This window comes from Esox lucius, chromosome 11 (assembly GCF_011004845.1).
Source record: "Esox lucius isolate fEsoLuc1 chromosome 11, fEsoLuc1.pri, whole genome shotgun sequence".
In the NCBI taxonomy this organism is placed as follows: domain Eukaryota; kingdom Metazoa; phylum Chordata; class Actinopteri; order Esociformes; family Esocidae; genus Esox; species Esox lucius.
Window position 1 is genome coordinate 46,109,563 of NC_047579.1, and position 20,921 is coordinate 46,130,483.

Consider the following 20,921-nt stretch of genomic DNA (forward strand, 5'->3'; position numbering starts at 1 on the left):
TGAAAGTTTTTTCACAGTTTAACTGACAGAGAAAATATGAATAATTAGAATGTTATCCTCAAACACAGGCATGTAGCTAGGGTGGTGGATAAAAGATCTAAAATTATAAATAGCTGGTTTCACAAATATTTGAGTGACCATAAATCATAATTTGGCTAGAATGTAGCTCACTTGGATATAGTTTTTGAAATAACGCCAGAGATCAAGCCTATAACTGGGCCACTGAAGGACATTCACATTTTTTTATGTTAGAGTCATTGTTGCTTTGGCCTTGTGCTTGGAGTTATTGTCCTGCTAAAGATGAGTTTCCTCCTTTATTTTTAGGAGAGCAGTTAACAGTCATACTCAGGGCCAGAATGACAGGTATTCATGTTTTTTTCTTGTCAGTATGGGGATTTGAACTAGAAATGTTGTTTATTGTCCCAACGCTCTTGACCACTCTGCTGCCCTTTTTGGAACTAAAAAGGGAACATTGTTACAAAAATAAGTCTGTAATGCTAAACATTACAGACTTATGGGAGTTCTGGGATGAGGTCCATACATTTCTAGAACACCTGCAATCCCATCCACAGCTCTAATAAAGGGGTCCCCAACCTTTATTTAAATGAGAGCTACTTATATAAAAATGGAATGTCACAGTTATTTTATTGCTTGACATTCCATCCTCGGTTTTTAAAGGACATTTTCAATATGTCTTCTCCTCTTGCTATTCTCTGTTCTCTATTCCTCTACACTTCTACATCCATATATTATTAATGTCTTCTCCTCTTGCTATTCTCTGTTCTCTATTCCTCTACACTCCTACATCCATATATTCCTCTCCTGCTACTATCCGCTGATGTCCTCATCACCTAATCCTTGTCTCTCCTACTTTCCTATATCCCTCTCCACCTGCTATCCTCTGCTCTGCTCCTATACTCCTCAATATTGCTCTCCTTCTGCTCTTGTCCCTGTCTACTCCTCTACTCTCCAACTTGGATAGACTCCTCCTCCTACTATCCTTTACTTTCCAAATTCTATATACTTCTCTCCTGCTCTCCTCCTCATCCTCCTCTATTCTCCAACTTGGGTAGACTCCTGTTCTCATCTGCTTTGCCTCTCGCCTTTGCTGTAAAAGAGAAGTTGTAGATAGCAAACGTATGTTTAATAAACTGAATTTACCTAATTGTCTTAGTTGTAATTAAATCACTGATATGATAGGAATATATTTATCTTTTTAGTGTCCAGCGAAAAGGCTCATTCTTTACTATGTCAAAGATTTTAATGGTAAGAATTATTTTATTGGTAAGAATTCTTCTTTGACAGGGATCCAAAAAACGGGGCCTGAGATTATTCCTGAAATATCAGTTTTTCAGCATTGAGCCAACACTGTTGCACTGCGGGTTTCTGCACTCTTCGAAAATGTGCGCCAACTCATGATTTGGAAATCATTTTTATATACAGTGGGGAGAACAAGTATTTGATACACTGCCAATTTTACAGGTTTTCCTACTTACAAAGCATGGTGCAGTTAATACAGGTAATGAGGGGAGAACAGGAGGGCTTCTTAAAGAAAAACTAACAGGTCTGTGAGAGCCGGAATTCTTACTGGTTGGTTGGTGATCAAATACTTATGTCATGCAATAAAATGCAAATTAATTACTTAAAAATCATACAATGAGATTTTCGGGATTTTTGTTTTAGTTTCCATCACTCACAGTTGAAGAGTGCCTATGATACAAATTACAGACCTCTACATGCTTTGTAAGTGGGGAAACCTGCAAAATCGGCAGTGTATCAAATACTTGTTCTCCCCACTGTATGTAGCCTAACAATCTACTTTCACTTCTTCAAGTTCAGACAGAATGTGACATCATTAATTATATTTTGATGACAGATGACAAAGACTGAACAGTAAGGACGGTAGCTATGGTTACATTATGGTAGCCTTTAGCCATTGCTAGCCTCACGAGGCCACACCTCCAATCTCATCTGGCCTCCTAGCAACATTCTAGGCCTGGTTTAAGAAGCTAAGCCATTGCAAACGTCACATGGAATATAGTTGTCTAGGCTACACAGCAATGCCAGCTGTCTCAAACAAAAATAATGGTGCCGTGAATTTCAGGATAAGGATATAACAAGGATAATACTTTAGATACATTGTAATGTGAATTGAAATTCTTTAAATAAATCTGCATGTCCGTCTTTGAGGTGCTTGAAGTACCAATGGTACTGTACAAAAACGAGTACCATCATGTTTTCAGAATTTTGGCATCAAGTTGGTACCAAATTATAGGTTCTTGTGACATCCCAAGGTGGGATAATAACAAGGCTTTGATTGTAGCAGGGAGCTTCTGTCGCCTGATTTGTGAGTAATTTAAGCGCAATTGTTTTTCACTTTCTTTCCATCGTGAGTGGTTGCTCGTGATCAACCTGTTGGCGACCCCCGATCTAGAAGAATACAATGCTAGGTAAGATAAGTCGTTTTTCCGTATCTGCTAGTCCCCAGAATGTCGTACCTTCACACACCTGCCCCCCATCAGGTTCGACCCAGCAGGCCGGCACTAGTCACCAGTTGGTTAAGGAGAGGCTCTGGGTTATGTCTGGTGTGGGGCGTTCTTCCACTCCCTTCTGTACTCCTGCTCCTATGAAGATGGGATTAGGTTAGGCCTTATTTTGGCCTGGGCCGAGGTCCCTTGTCGAGCAACTGGAAAATGTCCTGGGGAGGGGCCTTGCTCCGAGGTCGTGGTCCTTTTGTTCGACCCCCCTGATGATGGACTGATGATCGACCTGGGCGCAGGAGTAGGTTCACTCCTCCATGGGTGACCCCGTAGTCACCATGCGCATGTGCAGCTCTGCCCCAAGACTCCGGCCATACCTGGGTCCTAGACCAGGTGTCTACTGCCCCGGTGCATGCTGGCCCTTGCCCAGCATGAATGCCTTCATATCTTTACCAGGGTATACAGGTGCTGGTCATCATCAAAAAGTTGATTTATTTCAGTAATTCCATTCAAAAAGTGAAACTTGTATAATGAATACATTCATTCCACACAGAATGATATATTTCAAGTGTTTATTTCTTGTAATTTTTATGATTATAACTGACAACTAATGAAAACCCCAAATTCAGTATCTCAGAAAATTAGAATATTGTGAAAAGGTTCAATATTGAAGACACCTGGTGCCACACTCTAATCAGCTAATTAACCCAAAACACCTTTCAAAGGCCTTTAAATGGTCTCTCAGTCTAGTTCTGTAGGCTACACAATCATGGAGAAGACTGCTGACTTGACAGCTGTCCAAAAGACGACCATTGACACCTTGCACAAGGAGGGCAAGACAAAAAAGGTCATAGCTAAAGAGGCTGGCTGTTCACAGAGCTCTGTGTCCAAGCACATTAATAGAGAGGCGAAGGGAAGGAAAAGATGTGGTAGAAAAAAGTGTACAAGCAATAGGGATAACCGCACCCTGGAGAGGATTGTGAAACAAAACCCATTCAAAAATGTGGGGGAGATTCACAAAGAGTGGATTGCAACTGGAGTCAGTGCTTCAAGAACCACCACGCACAGACGTATGCAAGACATTGGTTTCAGCTGTCGCATTCCTTGTGTCAAACCACTCTTGAACAAGACACAGTGTCAGAAGCGTCTCGCCTGGGCTAAAGACAAAAAGGACTGGACTGCTGCTGTGTTGTTCTCTGATGAAAGTAAATTTTGCATTTCCTTTGGAAATCAAGGTCCTAGAGGAAGAGAGGAGAGCACAGAATCCAAATTGCTTGAAGTCTAGTGTAAGGCTTCCACAGTCAGTGATGGTTTGGGGTGCCATGTCATCTGCTGGTGTTGGTCCACTGTGTTTTCTGAGGTCCAAGGACAACGCAACCGTATACCAGGATGTTTTAGAGCACTTCATGCTTCCTGCTGCTGACCAACTTTATGGAGATGCAGATTTCATTTTCCAACAGGCAAAATGAGCCCCAACTAAGTATTGAGTGCTGTGCTCATACTCATGCTCATACTTTTCATGTTCATACTTTTCAGTTGGCCAACAATTCTACAAATATTTATTTTGTATTGGGCTTAAGTAATATTCTAATTTTCGGAGATACTGAATTTGGGATTTTCATTAGTTGTCAGTTACAATCATCACAATTAAAAGAAATAAACATGTGAAATATATCAGTCTGTGTGTAATGAATGAATATAATATACAATTTTCACTTTTTGATGATATTCTAATTTTATGACCAGCACCTGTACATGGTCGTAGTATGCCCAATCTTCTTTTTTAACGCCACCGGGTAGGCTTCGATTTCTTTGTCCTTGGTCAACCAGGGTTTGTGGGCACTTACATACACCAACGTCCTGCTGGGGAGAGTGAGTTGCCTGCCATGCCGTCCATCCCAGACCGCCTGTTGAGTTTTTATGTAGGCTTCCCAGCTCAGCATCCGTCTTTGTTGCTCATTCTTCTGGCACGGCCGAGAACAAAACCAATTGTGACAAAAAGCAAACGTTTAAACTAAAAGAAAAAAGGGATTTCGAAAATTGTCCTCGCCATTGCCTGCCAGCATCCTTAACCAGTTGTGACAGGTTGAGCATCCATTACATAAAAAACAAGTAGGATGGCATAAAATACTTATTGTATGTTTCTGATGTATATTGTCGAAATCATTCTTTGAACAACAAAGTAATTTCATTAGCACAGGATACAAAAGTTCCAAGCTTGCAAATTATGGAACCCCCCCGGGATGAAACCATTTCTGTAAACACAAAACCATAGGTATTGTACCTACGGCTAAATAAGGCCTGTACCTTATAACACGGAAAAACAGATTAAAGCGGACAATCCTCTAACACCCTAGCACTATTCTAAACAAACAGTTCTGTTGGCAAAGAGGACAGATGTCGAGTCGTCGCTGCTTTCCCCCCGTAACTGCTCCCAAGAGCAAGCTCTAAGCTGTAGTACACCTAACCTTTCTGTGTTTAAATAGGTCAAAGAACAGAATGGCTAATTGACAGGTGACATGCGTTATCGCTGCCCTACTCACCCCTCAGGCCGGGTTTCCCCTGGGTTTACGATTCCCCAGGATGTACGTTTCCTTACAATAACATAGGCTATTAACAATTGTGAATGACATTGGCCCATTTCCGAATCCATTTGCATTCAGTTTGCTTTAGCTTTAACAGTTCTCTGTCCAAAATAATGACAGGCAGACATTCTTTTACTGAAATTGAGACATTTTATTAGTCAGCCTCTGGAAAGTTGCTTTATAACAGTATGTTCAAGAAAACAAAATCACGCATGTTTGTGCTAGGTCAACGTACTGTTTAGTTTAGTTTTCTTTCCTTGGAACCACATGGGTTTCATTAATGCTTTGTGGTATTTCTTTCTCTTTGTATCTCTGACAGGAGAACTCTATTCTGCTGCATCTGCATAGATCGATTTCACTGAGCTCACAGTCACTGACTGCCTCCCACAGAAAATGTGCATTTACATTCTCTTACTGTAACTCTTGCTTAAGTGAGTTACTTTATAACTAGAACTTGCAATACCACTGAAATTAGACCAAGCCCACAGCAGGTGAGAGTGGCAGTTAGGAAATTGTCTCAGTTATGTGGTATATAAATGTCAACAGAAGAGGGTACATTTAAAAACGCTATTGTTGATATACAATGTCTTGTTTCTAGGTTAATCCTCAAGTGGCCTGCAAAACTAAATGAAAATCGCTTATTGCTTTGGGACAGAATACCCTTGAAAATCATATTTGCAGAAAAACCAGCAGTTTAATTTGCTTAGCTTATTACAGTGTTTTCTTGGACTGTAGCTAACTGATTAATCAGTTACACATAATAATTATTGAAATGGTTTGGGTTCCATTTAATTCCATAAAATCTCTCTGTGAACTACTCACGCTGGTATCATCTTTCATCTACAGGCATTTACATCTTCATCTATAGACAACTAAAAGTGATTACAAAGAAATGTGTGAAACTCTAAAATGTTGCTTAAATGTGTTGGCATGAGTCAAGTCATTCTGTGAACAGTGAATTGAAATGATTCATTCGATGAGCAGGCTGGATTATTCTAAACCTGGACAGTACTGGCAGCATCTTTGGTCTTGCTGAGACCAGATACTGGTTCTTGAGCAGATGTCCTTATTTCATTCATTTTTTAGATTGTCTTGAAACAGAACCACTTACTGTGTTGAAATGACTGGGCAGCCAATTTACGGGGACAGCTAACCTCTTACAACATGAGAGATGAAGGGATTACTATGATTTTATATTTGAAATTGTAATTTTGTTTCCTTACATTAACAGCGGTTTATGGGCAAGAGAAAATTACAATAAAATCCATGCAGTGGGTTTATTTACCTTTAGTAGCTACTGACACTAACTGCTAATAGCTGCTGGGAGCCCCAATCCTGCATGATGGCACCCAATTACAGATACATGGATTTCCTTTGGCTAATTGTATCATGCTGTCCTAGTGTAGACTACTCAAGTCCAAGTTCTTTACCAACTAGTCAGGCACACAGAGTTCCAGCACTAAATTACTCTAGACATTGTGACATCCCCGGAATCATTATATGCTGGAGGCCACAGAATCAATTCCAGGTCTTTATTTATCCAAGCTAAAGCAGGCGATTACATTGTATTGACCGATGACAGAAACACACCCACACCTTCTGAAATGCTATAACACAGCAGTCAGCAAGTCAATTGGCTATTCTCCCAAATGACTGTCTGCATGGTAGAGAAGAATGGCAGTGACTCAAGGGGAAGTAAATGTGTGCTAAGGGAAAAATAACCCCAAAAATATCTAAACCTTCCACTTTGGGCTGGAATAGGCTCTGTGCACAAGCGTATGGACGAACTTCCGCTTTGGCCAGATGTCGGCATATCATTTTCCGGCTTACTTAAGGCGATCACCCGCGTCGCCCAAAATTTCTGTTTTTAGTAGATGTCTCCAAGACCTGCCTAAATTAAGCATTAGTGATGTCCATTGAATTGTTGATGCCTGGTCCCCTGCTCCAACAAGCAAGCGGAACAAGGGAATCAAACTCTACGTATCGAGTTTTCTGCACAACTACGACGTGTTCCTTTTTAGTGTAGTATTAGGCAGGACAATAGAACGCATAAAAATTCACCCTAGCCTCAAAAACGGCAAAAGAACGCTGGCTGAGCTGGAACGCTAGCGCGTCCCTATAGCTAGTGAATTGAAACGAACCTTTGTTCAGCCTCTTCTAACCTGAATGAAGCTTAAAATTCCATAGCCTCAAAAAAGCACCAAAACAGGTCTCCTTTTTTATTTTACTACTGTAACCTAATTTCACAACGAAACTGAAAAATAACAACCGGCATAGGAAGTAAACATCTGGTCCTATATGGTATTAATTGCGCTTAAACCTGCGTTACGTGGAAGTATATAAAAAAATCGCCTTTTCTGACTATTTCGAGTCTAGCGTTTGAAGTCATTGAATGGCGCAAGCCATATTTATTAAAAAGAGGACATTCTCCTGATTAAAATGATGCCCCACTTGTACCTTGAAACTTAAATGAGTCACGTACATTATATTTCTTTTTTTTCTCCGTACAACAGCATCACTCATCTTGTTGTGAGTTTAGGTGTTTACTAATGCGGATGAGTATTAGTAAGTAAACCGGAAACTGCAATACCGACTTCTAGACAAAAGCGGAAGTTCTTCACTACGCTGGTGCACAGAGTCTATTAATCATACCTAAATTACCCATGAAATTCCAAGTTTAAAAGTGAGTGGTTTTGGTGTCATTGGGCTCATACGTACATGGCATAGTACATATATAGCACCATTTCTGGGGGCCCATTTTGGCTGGAAAGTACCACTTTTAAAATGGACTAAATGGACTAAATCGGAGAATGTTTTTTTCAGTGTGTAGTGACTACGGTCTATGCTACCTTGTTCCTTGATCAAGCATCGTGATATGAACCAGAACAGCATCAGATGTGTGATTTTATCCCAGTTTTCTTTGAAGAAGCATTCAAGCTATGTAAAATTGCAGGCAGATATCCTGTGGATAGTCATTGTCCCTTCTATCCTGACCAGAGCGCCTGTCCTTACTTAAGAAAAGCCATCCCATAGCATGATACTGCCGTCACCATGCTTGACTGTATGTACCAGCTTGGATTATTTTTTGTGAGAAATGGCTTCTGCCTTGCCACCATACCCAAGGGCTCGGACTTGCAGAGAATATCCACAATGCAATATGCAGGGAGTGCCCAGTTCCTTACAGAAATTCCTGCAGCTCCTTTAAGGTTGCCGTTGACCACTTGTTAGCCTCCCAGAGTGTTCGCCTTTCCCTGTCTTTGCAGATCCTAGTGGTACCATCTTGCCTCCACTTCTCAGTGATGGTCTCCACAGTGTTCTGTGATAAATGTAATGCCTTGGAAAATATTTTACATCCCTCTCCTGACCTGTACCTTTCAACTAAAAGATAGTGTGGAACTTTTGTTAGCCACTTGTGGACCACGGTTATCTCAGCAGTATGCAATTTTCTCGATTTTATTTATGGCCAATCAGAATCACTTATTTTCATGTCAGGTGATGGCAAATAACCTTTGTACATAATTTTGAATGTGATTGGTGTGGAGTGAGGGAGTTGAGCAAAAAGTGAAGTGAGGTGAAAAAAAATGAACAAAAGAATCATAATAACATTTCAGTGATACATCTGGCGTCGGTGAAATACAACACAAACAAACAATCCACAATGGCAACAGAAATAGTGTGTGCAATCAGGTGAATGAGGATCTGGTGTGCGTGTGGTGTGTCTCTGCCATCATTCTCATGCTGGTAGTTAGTATTCTGGCGTTGTCACGCCCTGATGTGTTTCACCTGTTCCCGGTAATGGTTCCCCATTAGCCCTTTGTGCATTTCATCCCTGTTCTCTTTTCTAGCAGTCACCAGATTGTCTGGTCCAGTACCATTGTTTCCAGCGTTCCTTGTAACAAGTGGTTTCCCCTTTACCCATATTGTGTTTCAGTCTTCCCGGTTTCTGTGATCTCTGCCTGTTTTGTTCCTGACTACGAGCATCCATGCCCCAGTGTCCCTCTGCCCTTCTGCTCCAGCCTCTGACCTCTGCCTGCCCACGGACCAACGAGCCTGTCTGCTCCAGTGTCCCTCTGCCCTTCTGCTCCAGTCTCCAACCTCTGCCTGCCCACGGACCAACGAGCCTGTCTGCCCCAGTGTCCCTCTGCCCTTCTGCTCCAGTCTCCAACCTCTGCCTGCCCACGGACCAACGAGCCTGTCTGCCCCAGTGTCCCTCTGCCCTTCTGCTCCAGCCTCCAACCTCTGCCTGCCCACGGACCAACGAGCCTGTCTGCTCCAGTGTCCCTCTGCCCTTCTGCTCCAGTCTCCAACCTCTGCCTGCCCACGGACCAACGAGCCTGTCTGCCCCAGTGTCCCTCTGCCCTTCTGCTCCAGTCTCCGACCTCTGCCTGCCCACGGACCAACGAGCCTGTCTGCCCCAGTGTCCCTCTGCCCTTCTGCTCCAGCCTCCAACCTCTGCCTGCCCACGGACCAACGAGCCTGTCTGCTCCAGTGTCCCTCTGCCCTTCTGCTCCAGTCTCCAACCTCTGCCTGCCCACGGACCAACGAGCCTGTCTGCCCCAGTGTCCCTCTGCCCTTCTGCTCCAGTCTCCGACCTCTGCCTGCCCACGGACCAACGAGCCTGTCTGCCCCAGTGTCCCTCTGCCCTTCTGCTCCAGCCTCCAACCTCTGCCTGCCCACGGACCAACGAGCCTGTCTGCTCCAGTGTCCCTCTGCCCTTCTGCTCCAGTCTCCAACCTCTGCCTGCCCACGGACCAACGAGCCTGTCTGCCCCAGTGTCCCTCTGCCCTTCTGCTCCAGTCTCCGACCTCTGCCTGCCCACGGACCAACGAGCCTGTCTGCCCCAGTGTCCCTTTGCCCTTCTGCTCTGTTGCCAACCTTTGCATACACACCAAATACGAGACTGCTTTTGCCTGATTTTGTGTCTAGGCACAGATTGGACTTGGAATAACCATCCCAAAATGAAGAGGAAGGCAGAGCTCTTGTCCCTCCATGATCAGCTAAATTATCCCATTCTAAAGCAATGTTAACTGTAATTACAGTGTGGAAGTCATGGTATGGTGCTGTCTTGGGTTTTATTAGCTGAGCGTACTGCATGGTAACTCAATCTACAAGATTGATTGCTAATGCTGTTCAAAGCAAACTTAGTAAAGTACATGTTCACTAGTACCATTAGATGGATGTGTGACCACTTGGGAATCCACCCATTCCCAGAAGGAGGGGAGGATGTATTACACTACAGAGGCACACCTCCTGAAAACACAGCCTATCCAAAAGAAGACTTTTATGTCTTTTATGTCAATTTCTTTAAATATATAGAAGAATGAGACAAAGATAAATCATGTCAGAACCTTTTCAACTTTAAATTTGACCTATAATGTGAACAATTCAATTGAAAAACAAACTGAAATATTCGAGGGGGAAACATTTTAAATAAAAACCTTACAATAACCTGGTTGCATATGTGTGCACACCCTCTTATAACTGGGGATGTGGCTGTGTTCAGAATTAACCCATCACTTTCAAACTCATGTTAAATAGAATTCATTACAAACCTGTCATCATTTAAAGTGACTCTGATTTATCACTAATAAAGTTCAGCTGTACTAGTAGGATTTCTCTGACATTTTCTTAGTTGCATCTAAGAGCAAAAGCCATGATCCGCAGAGAGCTTCCAAAGTATCAGAGGGATCTCATTGTTGAAAGATATCAGTCAGGAGAATGGTACAAAATAATTTCCAAAGCATTATATATACCATGGAACACAGTGAAGACAGTCATCATCAAGTGGAGAAAATATGGCACAACAGAGACATTACTAAGGACTGGACGTCCCTCCAAAATGATGAGAAGAAAACTGGTCAGGAAGGCTTCCAAGAGGCCTACAGCAACATTAAAGGAACTGCAGGAATTTCTGGAAAATGCTGGCTGTGTGCTTCATGTGACAACAATCTCCCGTATTCTTCATATGAATGGGCTATGGGGTAGGGTGGCAAAAAGGAAGCCTTTACTTACAAAGAAAAACATCCAAGCCCGGCTGAAGTTTGCAAAAAAGAATCATAAAGTCCCCCAAAAGCACGTGGGAAAATGTGTTATGGTCTGATGAAACCAAAGTTGAACTTTTTGGCCATAATTCCAAAAGTTATGTTTGGTGCAAAAACAACACTGCACATCAGCCAAAGAACACCATACCCACAGTGAAGCATGGTGGTGGCAGCATCATCCTTTGGGGCTGTTTCTTCAGCTGGAACTGGGGCCTTCGTCAGGCTGGAGGGAATTATGAACAGTTCCAAATTCCAGGCAATTTTGGCGCAAAACCTTCAGGCATCCGTTAGAAAGCTAAAGATGAAGAGGAAATTCACCTTTCAGCACGACAACGATCCAAAGCACACATCCAAATGCACAAAAGCATAGCTTCACCAGAAGAAGATTAACGTTTTGGAATGGCCCTGCCAGAGCCCAGACGTGAAACTGCGGGGTGATCTGAAAAGCGCTGTGCACAGGAGATGTCCTCGCAATCTGACAGATTTGGAGCGTTTTTGCAAAGAAGATATATATATATATATTATTCTTTTTTGAACACTGACACATTCAAATTTAATAGAGACACCTTTTGCTAAATATTTACCAACTTCGCATAAATTGATTTCAGCCCATTCTTTTAGGCAGATTTGCACCAGGTTTTTCAGGTTGGTCAGACGATGCTTGTGGAATGCAGTTTTCAAATAGTGCCACACATTCTCAGATAGGAAGCAAATGAAGTAAGAGTACTTTTGCAAGGTAAATAATTTATATATTTAAAAAAAGAACCTTCTGTAAGAAACTTGTCTAAGAATATGTATTAGGCTACTTAATGTTTAAAATTGAATTAACCAAGATAACTACAAATTGTTGTTTATGTATTAAGTTAAAGCTATGTGCTGGAAATGTGTGTGAACTATATCCTTTTTGTGCTCATGTTTATTTCCTTCATTTATTGGCTTCATACCATATGTCTGACTGTTTTTGAGTTTGATGGACATTTTTTATCTTGCTTAAGTATTATTTATCTTTACACCAGAAGGTGTATACACAAGATTAAAATTAAGCACAAACATTTAGGGAAAACTATAAATAATAAAGACAAAAATAATCCATATCACAAGAAATAGTGATAAAAAAAATTTATTTAACAACAATTGAACTCCTTACAGTAAATGAAAGAAAGAAAACCCAGGCTAATCTGTTTCCTCAATGATTTTAATCTCAATGTCATTAATTGAGGGAATGAATAATTAAAATTCAGGGAATGTAAAAAATTGGGACCCGTTATATAAACTGAGGGAATGGTTTATCTTGTAAATCTTTTTTATTTATCATGAACCCTAAGGGTTTGTTGAGCAGATTTTTTAGAGGAAAATGAAAAACCAGACACCCATTTTAGCCAATATTTAAGTAAACTGGAATGATTTTCACTGATCTTTAACAAAGGAGAACAAAAAATCCCTGCACACAGTCTGAGTCACCTGCAATATAAAAAAATATTTAATAGTAACAATGTTTCGGTACAAGGATCGTCATCAGGTTATTTTACAAAACAGAACAAAATATAATCTTAAATAGATTTGGCTAAGGTGGACCAATTGGGTTTCATTCATGACAGATGTCAGTCATTGAATCAAGAGTCATGCATGATGATAAGATAAGGGCGTCATGTGAAAAATACAAAATGTGAATTACACTTTGCTTAAATCCCCAATAGTCATAATAAAGAAAAATAACAATACAGATAACGCAGCACTGCCATACCAAGAATAATAATATTTTATTATCACAGTTTCCAAATCATCACATCACGTAATCATCACAATAGAACACCCAGTCAATTACACCACTGGGATATCAATCTGTCCAGTTAGGAAGCATAAGCGATTATGAATCAATGTCACCTGTTTTGATGTAAATGAAAGTGACAACAGGTGCACTGGAGAGGCAACAGCAAGACAACCCCCAAAAAGGGAATGGTTTTGGAGGTGGTGGCCACAGACACTTCCCCTGTCCTTATCCTTCCTTATCCTTCCTAACTGATTCTTCTCTAGTTTTGCTTTTTGCTAGTGTCCTTGTCACTACTGGTAGCATGAGGCAGTACCTGCAGACCATTTAGGTTGCACAGGCTGTCCAGCTACTCCATGATGGCATACATGCCATAACAAGGCTTGTTCTGTCTCCCAGTACAGTCTCAAGAGCATGGCAGAGATATCAAGAGATGGGCCGTTATACGAGGAGAGCTGGATAGGGCCGTAGAAGGGCACCAATCCAGCAGCAGGACTGGTATCTGCTCCTTTGTGCAAGGAGGAACAGGAGGAGCACTGCTAGAGCCCTACAAAATGACCTCCAGCAGGCCACTGTTGTGCATGTTTCTAACAGAACTTTCAGAAACAGACTTCATAAGGGTGGCATGAGGGCCTGACATCCTCTAGTGGGGCTCACAGCCCAGCACCACGCAGCTCGATTGGCATTCGCCAGAGAACACCAGAATTGGCAGTTCCGCCATTGGTGCCCCATTCTCTTTGCAGATGAGAGCAGGTTCACACTGAGTATATGTCACAGATTTGAACAAGTGTGGCGATGCTGTTTTGAACGTTATGCTCCTTGCAAGATCATACAGCAGGACCAGTTTGGCGGTGGGTAAGTGATGGTCTGGGTAGGCATATCCTTTGAAGACACTATGTCACTGCATCCACAAATGCAAGTTAAAACTTTACCATGCAAAGAAGAAACCATATATAAACAAGATCCAGAAATGCTGCCACCTTCTATTGGCGTGAGGTCATTTAAGATGGACTGAGGCAATCTTAAATGGCATTGAAAAAGTCAGCCCACCACGTAGAGGGAGCGATTATGACCTGGATCTTCACTTTCTGGATCTTCACTTTAAAGACCTTGGCACCCAAGTGTTTGAATGATGAGCTATTCTTTATGGGATGCTATGACAGGCTTTCCATTTGTCTGTCATTCCAGTCATTTCAGACTCACCTTGAAGGTACCTTATGATAAGCTATGATGTTTTTGCTGTATTTCCTTTTTTAGTTTCTTCATATATTTGTTTAAATTTTTACTCTAATACCGTCTCCCTTTCTTTTTTTTTCAGGGACAGATTTTAGGAGGAATTTCTTCTAGTTCCAATTAGATTTGTATAGGATATTAATATTTTCTATTATTCTTGGTATGGCAGTGTTGCTTTATCTGAATGTTTATTGTTCATTATTATGACTATTGGAGATTTAGTGTAATGCAGAACTTGTATTTTTCACATGAAGCGATTATGTGTACATCATGACTCTTGATTGAATGAGTGACGTTTGTCGTGAATGAGACTCAATTTGTCCACCTCTTCTGTTTTGTAAAATAGCCTGTTGAAGGTCCTTGTACTGAAATGTTGTTGCTATTAAATATTTTTTTATATTGCAAGTAACGCAGACTTCTACTTTAGTCAACGCCTGGTCTTCTCTGACATACAGGTCTATCTGCAGGCGTGCAGAAATTTGTTTTCTTTACTGATCTTCAATAAGACAATGACGTAAGCCTGGAATATACAAAAATAGTTAATATGTTCCCAACAATTATTTCATTGAATAATTACGTTGAACTGCACTGATGAAACCTAGATACATTTTTGCAAAAGCCACTCTGCTCTTGACAAGCTACAGGGAAATACATGCTTTCTCCATGCACTGAAATATTAAATATGGAATCTGAAATTGTAGAGACATTGTGGAGTTGCTGGTTGGAGGAGTGTGCCAGTGCAATTGGAAGATGTCCCTCCTAGACTGTCACATTAAGTGGCTTGTGGTATCCAAGTGAATAAGACACCACATTATACACCAATAGAAGGCCTCTGCCGCTGCTCTTGGTCATAAGCCAGTGGCAAATGTGTCCTGATTTGGAGGTGGTCATGAGAATGTTTTCTGGGAACTGTTGTATCCATACATACATCAGTTGGATGTTCTAGTAGGAGAAGGAAACCAACTAGCAGATAGAGGAGGCCAGGCGCATTCTGAACCATCTGGTGTTCTCTTTATCACACTACAGGGGCATGCACATAATCCACCACACTGGTATGGAGCTGGATTGCCATAGGCCGTACTGTTGGAATAAGAAGCATCTCACAGATATGGGCAGCAACCTATTTCTCAAGATTATGAGAGTTGGTCGCTCCACCATTCTCTCCTTGGTAGCAACACGCAGAGAAATACTAGCAAATTAAACACTCAATGTCCACTCAATGACGGATAACAAACCCAAAGGTTATTTTAAGCCAAATAACAAAAGAATGTAAGCACTGAGATGTGAGTGTCAAACATATACAGGAAAGAGCATTGTCAAAGTATTTGTTGTTGGACACAAACCCACTCCTATGATCTGTGGTCAGCGATGGTAACAACTACGCTACCAAGCTAATTTACATTGAGAGGATGATATGTAATGATCTGCATTAGTTCGTTATTGACTGAGTCCCAGTGAATTTCTATTTATGCTTCTCGATTAAAAAAGGAGTTACTGAGCTTCAACTAGTGTGAGAAGACTGGAGATCTAAGCAGCTTACAAAATGTGAAAGATTCTACCGATTTCTGAGGATTGAGTTATCTTCTGCTTTAACTTTGGTTAGTGTCTACTTTTTACATTGGAACCTTGGATATTACATGATGTTACCACATTAAAGGTACTCCAGAATTTTGATCAATCAGTATTGTTCAGTAGCGTAATTCTATTTGTGCTTATTTGTTTGTGTTTTGATTGCACGCAATAAAAAAGGTGCTCATTGTATTTTCCGAAAAGATGAAATAAAGTAATTTTGTTTTATTGATCACTACTGATGTCTGGAGCAATTCTTTCCTTATCCATTAAACATTTTGATAGGTATCACGTTGTGAGGATCAATGTACTCCTAGGTTACACTTTTTGAAATAGGAACTGATTCATTGGTGAATCGTTACATCGCTAACTAGTGTTTCCCAAACTCAGCTAATTAGAAAATGTGGTTGTGAGAGAAACTATGGAAGAGTTATGTGAGTAACCTCTGGTAGCCACTAAATGTGGTTGTATAAACAGCATTTTCTGTTTAACGGTTTCAGCTACAAAGACTCTCAGCTCCAGAAAGAGGGGCCAGCACCAGGAAGTAAATCAGACTCAGAGAAAGAATATACATTTTCTACACAAGGCTGTTTTTTTTATCTTGATGTTTTCCCAAAGTTCCCAATATCTTTTTGATGTTTTTCAAAACATATTAAGACATCTAGTGCGACCTATGAGATCTTGTTAAGAGCAGAATCTCACAGACCTTTTGGTAATATTGTTTAAATTCAAAGTAGGGAATTGTTATGCAAATGCTTACCTGACTTTTTGCCCACAATGAGATGCAGGCCCTGGCCTACATAGATGAAAACATATGTTTGAGCCTTTTAGGTAAATCACTGGGATAAATCATATGTGAAAATGTGCCAGAGCTGGACTCAATTCCTTTTGCACCACGTGTTGATTGAAAGAATGACAAGATGCTGTCTGTAACTCCCCCAACCATTAGAGACATTTTGTCACCGCCTGCCAGACTAATGCACACAGGAAAGCCAAGGAAACTTGAGAGCCATGATTAAGACATGTGGATAAAGTGTGGGCTGCACTTGAATCAGTTGGCAGGGATAAACGCAACACATGGCAAATTGCATCAGAAGCCCTTTATTTAAAATGCATTTATTTGTAAGCGTGTCATGCATCACAATGTGCTAATGCACGGTGCTGCTCATGTGGGCTTCGCAGAATGGAGCTTTGGGAGGAAAAAAAAGCTATTTTTCATCTGATGACGCACCACAAGCCCACTGGAAAATAGAGGCATTAGTACTCTCAGAATTTTTTAGCAGTCTACTCCAGCCATTCAAAGTGAACACATTTTATTTGTAAATAAGTACAGTAAATTTTATTAAGTGGTTGCAACCGTCGGAAAAGGTGTTTCAAAAATATGAATTAAATAACATGTTTTAGTACATAATGTATAGCAATTTCTCTTTTACAGATACTTGAAGTGTGATTTGGGCATGCGATGTGATTGACCTTTCAGAGGGAGGTCCCTCTGTCTTTATTTAGGTCTTACTAAACTTAATAAATCCACTCTAAATTTACTCACAAAGGAACCCTCAGTAGTTTTTTCAACACTTTGTTGGTATTGATGGAGGTTGGGTAAGGATCTCCCTAATATTTTTCCAAAGCAAATACATTTGCTGCTGATGATATATAGGCAATATATCCACTCCTTTATTGGCATTGCTGTTACATGTATGGAAAGGACACCATTCCTTCTGCAATTTCTATTACATTGTTCTAAGGTACCAAGGTATATTGAAACACTTAAAGCATTGTTGAATGGAAACAAACACAGCTAAATGATATTAATCATTATTTTTAACTGACAGCTGTTGAAATGTTAGCATGATGGAGACATTTTATCAATGTTTTATTCCACACACACTGGTTTATAAGACAAGCTCAAAGATTTGAATACTATTGAATCTGTGAGAGAAAGAAACATCCCTAATCTTGTTCCCAGACACTTCCGCCCAAATCTGCAAAGAGTCTGGTAGACCAATGTGTCAAACTTGGCCTTTGTTAGCAAACAGAAAGACTAGTAGAAACTCGCAGCTCTTAGGCATTGGCTTAATTGGCTTAAACTACCAGAAAATCATCTCCTGCGGCATCTTTCCACTAACTGTCTTCTATAGGCATTAGTTCTGTGACTTGTACAAATTAAATGATGACAAATAATGTTTTCAGTAAGGTCACTCATCACTCCCATAAAATGCTATGGTCACTCCTACAAAGGCCGGCTTTGAATCATTGATGTCTCAGTCTCATATGCAGTGCTGTACAAATTAGCCTGGAGACGAGATTAGGAATTCTTAACAGCGAGCGTAGAGGATACGTATGAGGTTTTGGCTACAGCATTCTCTGTGGGCTCTGAAAGAGTATATTATATATGCGTGACACTTTGAAATGGCCACTGCTTCCTTATTGATATGGCTGTATATTATGTAATTGTAAGCCGAAGTGCATGAGTATTACAAATATGTTTCCCAACAGTATATTACAAAACATCTGAAGAAACGTTCAATCATTGCTGAGTGTGAATGTACCTCTATTCTTTATCTTCTCTACTCCTAAATCAGGGGTGGCCAAATTAATTTGACCTGCAAAAGCAAAAGAAAATCACACACTTCAGGCCACTTTTAAAGTAACTGCCCAGTGAAAATGTCACTTTTAAAAGTGAACATTCTGTTAACTCATACATAAATACTGCTGTTAATTCCTTGTCCTATACTCATAAGTGGACAGAGCCTATATTGGAGTAAAAAATACTTACAACCCCAAGATAAATAAGATACAAATTAATGAGGATGACTAACTGGCCAATTAGCAATCTAGGGGACAATGAGCTAGCCAATCAGCTAGCTATTCATATTAGTATTTTTTATACCAATTTGTTGTTGGTGTATGCTTTGTAACATATTTAATGACCATTTACATACTTATAAGTATTTGTAGGTCATATAGAAATATAGAAAACCTGGGCAATTACTTTAAACATCTAAAACTAGATTAAAAAAAAATATGTACAAATAACTGCCATTTCTATTGCTCACAAGATACTGGATGGAAAAAGCAATCTGTCTGGCCCTCCACTGAATCTGGATGGTGCTTTTTAGTCATACCTATTGCCAACCCCTGGGCTAGATCTAAACCTATTGACTAATCTAAGGTGGATTCAGTGGCACACATTTGACACACATTTTCAGGCCCTTTGAGATTTTAGTAAATACGGACAATAGTAGAAGTCTGTTTTTGAACAGGCATTTGTATAGTCCCAGTGCCTTCCAATGCATGGCTCAAGGTTCTTGGATTATCCATTCATCTGAGACCCATCATTGCTATGCTCTGCTCATTCACATTATATGTCTGATTTACAGTATATGATTAGGTTGTATTAGTTGCAATATAATCATCAGTACCGTGATGACACAAACAGACCTATGACGGTTTGCCATATGTTATCTTGATCACTTTTCAGCATTGGTAGGTTTCCCAAACACGCCTGTAACATGCAGTCAGTCACACGCATTAATAGACACATACAAGGACCCCTCAATCCAGGATCGCTGTCCTACTTCAGCCTCTACAGCATGCTGACCCCATCTCTCTCTCTCTCTCGTATATTCTCTTCTAATTATTTCTTGCAGCTGGGGCTGTAGTGGTTGTGATGTGACGGGCTCTCAGATCAGACAGTCACTTCTGTCTTGCTGTTGGTAACAAAGTAGGGCTGAGTGGGCATGTAGTGCTGACCGCGCGAGGTGCCATGCATCTCATTCACCTGCTCTATCGTGCAGTGTTTTTTAGTGCCATGGCTCTGCCGGCGGCCCACCGTTTCTGTGCCATCCCAGTTCTTCAGCATCCCTGGGTTGGTGATGGTGTTGGAGCCATAGGACAGGGCGTGGGAGCTGCTACTGTGACTGCTGTGGCCCTTGGTGCTCTTGGACTTGTGTCCGTTCTGCTTCAGGGAGGACTGTAAAGGAGGGCTGTAGGGGTTGCTGGGCTCCTGCTCCATGCGATGAATCGGGTTCATAGGGAGCCCGCCCTTGGCTGCCATCTCTACCATGTGCCGCCGGTTGGCGTAGAAGTTTTCATTATCCTTATCAGCTGAAAATACACAAGAGCCAAAAACACCGGTGAAAACACATTTTGTTTTGATAATATCATGCACAATGATTAGCACATTTGCTAGTCTTTGCTTTGATGAGAATAATTAAGATTTGTTTAGATAGTGAAGGTATAATGCATAATATGAACTATAGAAGATTAAGCATTTCTATGTGGGTTGAGAAAAGTTTTTTTTGTTGTTATACTGAGGTGGAAGAAGTTAGTGAATAATTCATTTTTCCGGAGAGTGTTGTTTATATGTACAGTATGTCATCATGCCATTCGAAAACACAGCAGTTTCATAGTTTTCCAAACTTTGCAATTATTGTCCGGAAACATGCAGGATTTGCTAATAGTAAACACCCCCTCCAGATGGGTTTGGGAGTTTGCTCTCTTTTGAAATTTGTCTGTTTGCACAGTTGTATTGAAATATGCAAATGAATGTCCTGAGCATTCTATAATGTTTTATGTGAATGCTGTGGAATATTTGTAATTTTATTGTTGAGTCCCAGCAGTCAGACAGAGTGGAGGGAGAGGCTGACTGTTTCAATGCTTTGGATCAGACAGATTAGAGAGGTGCAGTGCAGCAGCCCCACTAAACTAGGCACATTTATAGTGCACTCATCAATGGCCCACAAATGTATACCCATCAGAGTATCGGACAGGAGGGAAGGGACCACAGAGGTTCACATAGACTCAATGCAAACAGTTAACTGTCTTCTAACCGGCATTCCTTTGACCTCCCTCCCATCCTCTTATGACCAGGCTGCTCTCGTCAGATCCTTTTACTCCAGTCTTCATATCCCTTAATAACGGGTCACCCCTCTGAGCCTGGGTCCTCTCTAGGTTTCTTCCTAAATTCTGTTTTTCCTAGCCACTGAAATTCAACACTACTGTTGCTTGCTCCTTGGGGTTTAAGGCCGGGTGTTTTTGTAAAAAGGGTTTTGCTGTTGTAAAAAGGGCTTTAGAAATACATTTAATTGATTGATAATGAACCATTTGTAGCTTAATGCCTATTCAGTAGACCAGCAGCAGCCATAGAGGTTTCGACTGCTTGTTTGTGCTGTCACTGAAAATCTGGTGAGTGTTTCAGATGCCCACTGCCACATCATGCTCAAGTGACTGCACCTCCGCAACC

General features: G+C 40.9%; 1 protein-coding gene across 1 annotated transcript in view; it reads right to left on the bottom strand.

Moving 5' to 3' along the window:
- Positions 1-16,761: 16,761 nt before the first annotated feature.
- The window catches only part of shisa9b (shisa family member 9b), a 34,985-nt gene continuing 30,825 nt past the window's right edge, over positions 16,762-20,921 (bottom strand). Inside the window, exon 4 of the mRNA XM_010874891.5 lies at positions 16,762-19,783. Coding sequence (XP_010873193.1) covers positions 19,365-19,783 — 419 coding nt within the window. The 3' untranslated portion in view covers positions 16,762-19,364. The remainder of the gene's footprint in view (positions 19,784-20,921) is intronic.